The sequence below is a fragment of the Rana temporaria genome, chromosome 2 (assembly GCF_905171775.1).
Source record: "Rana temporaria chromosome 2, aRanTem1.1, whole genome shotgun sequence".
Lineage (NCBI taxonomy): Eukaryota > Metazoa > Chordata > Amphibia > Anura > Ranidae > Rana > Rana temporaria.
This window is the reverse complement of record NC_053490.1, coordinates 28,240,303-28,246,100: the sequence shown is the minus strand read 5'-3', so window position 1 is coordinate 28,246,100 and position 5,798 is coordinate 28,240,303. Positions and strand designations below refer to the sequence as shown.

Sequence of the window (5,798 nt, the reverse complement as noted above, 5' to 3'; positions counted from 1 at the left end):
AGGGAGAGAGTGACAAGCGGCGTGTGCACCTGACATGACCCCGCCCCCTCCCGTCCAGTGTGTGACATGACCCCGCCCCTTTCCCCTCCAGTCGTGTGTGTGTGTGTGCTGATCGGAGGGGAGATGATGATCTGCTGCCCCCAGACATGCCTGATCCTTCCCACTGGTTTACCATGGCTGCCCGGAGCAACGATTGGCTCCCCCACCTCCTAATCCCTTCTCTGCCAGGCTGCATGGCACCCCTGTAACCCCTCCCCCCCCTGCAGCTGGCACACTTTGCACACACATAGGATGAGCTGGTGACTGGCACCATTGGGATATCACAGCCAAGCAGTGTCTGTGTGCCACCCCATCTCCTCTCCACCCTGTGCCCCTCTGCTGCCAGCCCTGGGGGGCAGTGCCTTGCTTGCCAACCCCACCACCATGACTTTATCACAACTTCTGCAGATTTTTTTTGATTTTTTTCACTATCCAGATGGCAATATTTTATTTTATATGCAGATTTTTTTTTTTTTTTTTTGATCTGTTAAAATAATCCAATAAATGTCTGGTGAGCTTTCCTTCTGGATCTTTAATTCTCTGGTGACTACACTGCCTAACATTCCTGTCTCTTCCTTTCCGGGGGTCACCCGGCTCCTGCTGCTGCTGGATTAAACTTTGACTGATATTGGCATTGACTTTAATACAGACCTGAACTACTCCTGGTTGTACCTACCTCTGTGCCCACCACAGCAGCCAGGAGTATTACTAAGCATGCCAGTGAGGAAGAAAGGTGGGCTTTTCATTACTTACCTTTTCCCTTCTGCTATTATCTCGCTTTCTGCAAAAAAAATGTTTTTAATTGTCTGTTAGTTTATCTTTTAATTTGTATTTTTATGTTGTTATTGTGATTATGTATGTTATTTAATATTATACTATTTCATTCAGTTCTATATTTTACAATTAATTATTTTAGATTTTTATTTTAAAGGTAATTGCTATTTTTATTCTACTTTATTTGTATAATACATTTTTTGGAGTCATTTATCATGTTTCACTTATTTTATAATGAATTATTTTAGATTTTTTAATTTTAAAGGTAATTGTTATTTTTTTCTACTTTTTTACATTATACCTTTTTTTTTTTTTGCAGTTATTTATTATTTTTCACTTATTTTATAATGAATTATTTTAGATTTTTTAATTTTAAAGGTAATTGTTATTTTTTTTTCTACTTTTTTACATTATACCTTTTTTTTTGCAGTTATTTATTATTTTTCACTTGATTTATACTTATTTTAGATTTTTATTTTAAAAGGTAATTGCTATTTCTTTTCTACTTTTCTTTTTTTATAATACCTTAGTTGCAGTTATTTATTATTTTTCACTTTTTTGGTGTTCTTTTTTTTAAAATTTAGGATTAATGTTTAATATACTATTTGTCACAGTTTTTTCAATTATTTTTTAGTTATTACAGGTACTTATATAGCACTGTTGTATTTTACACATTCACATCAGACCCTGCTCTCATTTTATACTTTGCAGTTATTTATCGCTAATTTTTGATGTTCTATATACTATAATTAATTGAATTATTTTTGAAAGGGGCAATATACTACTTTTCACTGTATTTCTATTTTATTCAATTATTATTATTATTTTTTGCAGTTCTTTATTTATTGCTATTTTTCTTATGTTCTATATTCTATATTAAATATAATATTTTTCACAGTTTTTCCATTTATTTGTATTTATTACAGGTAATTATATAGCACTGTCATATTTTACACAGCGCTTGAACATTTACAGCAGATCCTGCCCTCGTTTTATACTTTGCAATTACTTATCGCTATTTTTTGAAGTTCTTTATGCTGTAATTAATTTAGTTATTTTTGAAGGGGTACTATACTACTTTTCACTGTATTTCTGTTTTATGATTTTTTTTTTGCAGTTCTTTAATTATTTATTGCTATATTTTTTTTTCATGTTCTATATTAAATATACTATTTATCGCTAATTTTTAATGTTCTATATACTATAATTAATTGAATTATTTTTTAAAGGGTAATATACTTCACTGTATTTCTATTTTATTAAATTTTTTATTTTTTTTGCAGTTCTTTATTTATTGCTATTTTTCTTATGTTCTATATTTAATATACAAATTTTCACAGTTTTTCCATTTATTTGTATTTATTACAGGTACTTATATAGTACTTTCATATTTTACACAGCGCTTGTACATTTACAGCAGATCCTGCCCTCGTTTTATACTTTGCAATTACTTATCGCTATTTTTTGAAGTTCTTTATGCTGTAATTAATTTAATTATTTTTGAAAGGGTACTATACTACTTTTCACTGTATTTCTGTTTTATGATATATATATATATATATATATATATATATATATTTTTTTTTTTTTTGCAGTTCTTAAATTATTTATTGCTATATTTTTTTTTTCATGTTCTATATTCTATATTAAATATACTATTTTTCACAGTTTTTCCATTTATTTTAGTTATTACAGGTACTTGTATAGTACTGTCATATTTTGCACATTCACATCAGACCCTGCCCTCATTTTATACTTTGTTTGCAGTTATTTATTATTTATCGCTATCTTTTGATGTTCTATAATTAATTGAATTTTTTTTATTGGGTAATGTGTAATATACTACTTTAAAAAAAAAACTAAAAATCAATTTTTTATTTATTTATTTATTTTTTGCAGTTATTTATTGCTATTTATTTCATGCTCTATATTCTATAATTAAAGAACAACTAAAGGCAGAACATTTTCGTTAGTTTTGAACAAAATAGAGAGGGATTAGAAGAACCCCTGTCATCAGAGCCTGCCCTCATTTTGGGCCAGATTCACAAAAGAGATACGACGGAGTATCTCCTGATACGCTGTCGTATCTCTCAGAGTATCTATGCGACTGATTCATAGAATCAGTTACGCATAGATAGGCAGAAGATCCGACAGGTGTAATTGTTTTACACTGTCGGATCTTAGGATGCAGTACCGCGGCCGCCGCTGGGGGGAGTTTGCGTCGTAAACCAGCGTCGAGTATGCAAATTAGGACTTTAACTTTAGTCAGCAAACGTATTGCTGTCTAAAGTATGGCCGTCGTTCCCGCGTCGAAATTTAAAAATTAACGTCGTTTGCGTAACACGTCCGGGAATATGGAAGTACGCTACGCGCGTCGCCGTTCGAAAAAATGACGTCACTTCGCGCAAAGCACGGCGGGAGTTACGAAACGGAGCATGCGCAGTAGGTCCGGCGCGGGAGCGCGCCTAATTTAAATGGCACACGCCCATTTAAATTACGCGGGCTTACGCCGGAGGCCGCAGGCGTAGTTTTCATCGCAAGTGCTTTGTGAATCAGGCACTTGCGATGAAAACTTGCGGCGGTGTAACGTATCTACGATACGTTACGCCGCCGCTAGTCTACGTGAATCTGGCCCTTTATACTTTGTTTGCAGTTATTTATTAAATATCGCTATTTTTGGATGTTCTATGATTAACTGAATTTGTATTTTTGATAGGGTAATATGTAATATACCACTTTTCACTGTTTTGCTTTATTGCTATTTTTCTCATGTTCTATATGCTATAATTAATTGAATTATTTTTAAAAAGGATAATGTGTAATATACTACTTTTGACAGTTTTTTTTTTTTTTGCAGTTATTTCTTGCTATTTTTTTCATGTTCTATGTCCTATAATTAACCACTTCAGCCCCGGCAGGTTTACCCCCCCCCCCCCTCCTAATTATTTGTCACCTAAGCAAGTGTTCTCATTAAAATCGGCAGAGCTATTCATCTCGCAAAACTGCATTTAAGTTCGTTCTGCGCAAATGCCGAAAAAAACATCGAATGTCCCTAGGCTATTTTCTCTCCAGGTCGGATGTTCTTTTTTCAACAGAAGAGAGTAAATTGTGAAAATACTATAGTGATAAATATTTTATTTCCTCATCAGCTCATCCTTTTACCACAATGCAGTATTCATTCAAACTAATATGGATGAAGATCATCTGACCTGGAGAGAAATAACCTGGTAATGTTTGATTTTGCTGGCATTTGCACAGAATGAATGTACTTTTGCAGGAGGAATAGCTTTGTAAATTCTGGGAGTGTCTGGTACAGACGTGATATCTGGTATAGAGCAGCATGAAGGTGAGCGGGGTCTGGACTGGAGCGGTGCAACTAGCAGACAGAAAAATGGAAGGAGAAACTAGCAGATGTCACATTTGGTGAACAGCGTGGGAGAAATATAGCAGGAGGTGAGCGTGGACCGGAGGATCAGCAAACCAGAGGATCAGCAGAGCTGGGGGTTACTACTGAGCAGGGGATCAGCAGAGCTGAGGTTACTACAGAGCAGGCGATCAACAGAGCTGGAGGTTACTACAGAGCAGGTGATCAGCAGAGCTGGAGGTTACTACTGAGCAGGGATAAGCAGAGTTGGGGGTTACTACTGAGCGGGGAATCGGCAAAGCTGGATGCTATTATTGAGTGAGAGATCAGCAGAGCTGGAGGTTACTACTGAGTAGGGGATCGGCAGAGCTGGGGGTACTACTGAGCAGGTGATCGGCAGAGCTGGGGGTACTACTGAGTAGGGGATTGGCAGAGATGGGGGTACTACTAAGCAGGGGATCGGCAGAGCTGGGGGTACTACTGAGCAGGTGATTGGAAAAGCTGGGCGTACTACTGAGCAGGTGATCGGCAGAGCTGGGTGTACTACTGAGCAGGTGATCGGCAGAGCTGGGGGTACTACTGAGAAGGTGATCGGCAGAGCTGGGGGTTACTACTGAGTAGGGGATCAGCAGAGCTGGGGGTACTACTGAGCAGGGGATTGACAGAGCTGGGGGTTACTACTGAGCAGGGAATCAGCAGAGCTGGGGGTTACTACTGAATAGGGGATCGGCAGAGCTGGGGGTTACTACTGAGCACATGGTCAGCAGAGCTGGGGTTTCTACTGAGCAGGTGATTGGCAGAGTTGGGGGTACTACTGAGCAGGTGATCGGCAGAGCTGGGGGTACTACTGAGCAGGGGATCGGCAGAGCTGGGGGGTTACTACTGATCAGGAGATTAGTAGAGCTAGGGGTACTACTGAGCAGGGAATTTTTAGCGGATCGTATTGGAGATAGGATACAAGTCGGTTTATGTCTGCCACTACTTAGAGGTGAATGGAGGGTCCAATTGGTCGAGCTGTCAAACTGACTGTGTGAAAGGGGCCCAAAGTTGCTTTCACACTGATGTGCTGCGGTTAAACCACACCACTGGTGCAATGCAGTGTACCTTTTGGCTTTCCTGCACTTTGCAATAGACTTCTATTATATTCTAGAGGTTTGGTGCACTTTCAGAAAGCTCACAAAACTTGCAGGTAATAACAGAAGTCTATGGCTCAGTGCAGGTAAACCGCTCTGCCAATGGTGTTGCGCGGGGGGTGCGGACCGCACCTGGGTGACACCCGCTAGAGGGGTGACACTGTCCTGACTCTCCCGAGGGTGAGGAAAGCCCTGGCATTTTTTTTTTTTCAGTTAATAACCCCCATCTTGTACATGGGTGTAGTCATCATCCCCTGTTTTCTTTGTAGATCAACCATTCCCAACCAGGGTTCCTCCAGAGGTTTCTAGGGGTTCCTTCAGCTATGGCTGATGGACCTCCCATCTGATGGTGCCTGTATAGTTCTTGGAGCCAACACCACTTGCCATAACTAACAGAATGACAGCAAAGATCTTAATAGCTTTCTATAAGGGTGGCATTCTTTCTTCTGACCACAAATGTGAAGGGCATGTTCCCTATTGACCTCTAA

At 38.6% G+C, this 5,798-nt stretch overlaps 1 protein-coding gene across 2 annotated transcripts in view; it reads left to right on the top strand.

The window, feature by feature from the left end:
- The first annotated feature begins 72 nt into the window (after nt 1–72).
- The window catches only part of DLG2 (discs large MAGUK scaffold protein 2), a 2,211,856-nt gene continuing 2,206,130 nt past the window's right edge, over nt 73–5,798 (top strand). For both annotated transcript variants that reach the window (XM_040339977.1, XM_040339976.1), the window contains exon 1: nt 73–772. In XM_040339977.1, the coding sequence (XP_040195911.1) occupies nt 754–772 (19 nt within the window). In that variant the 5' untranslated portion in view covers nt 73–753. The remainder of the gene's footprint in view (nt 773–5,798) is intronic.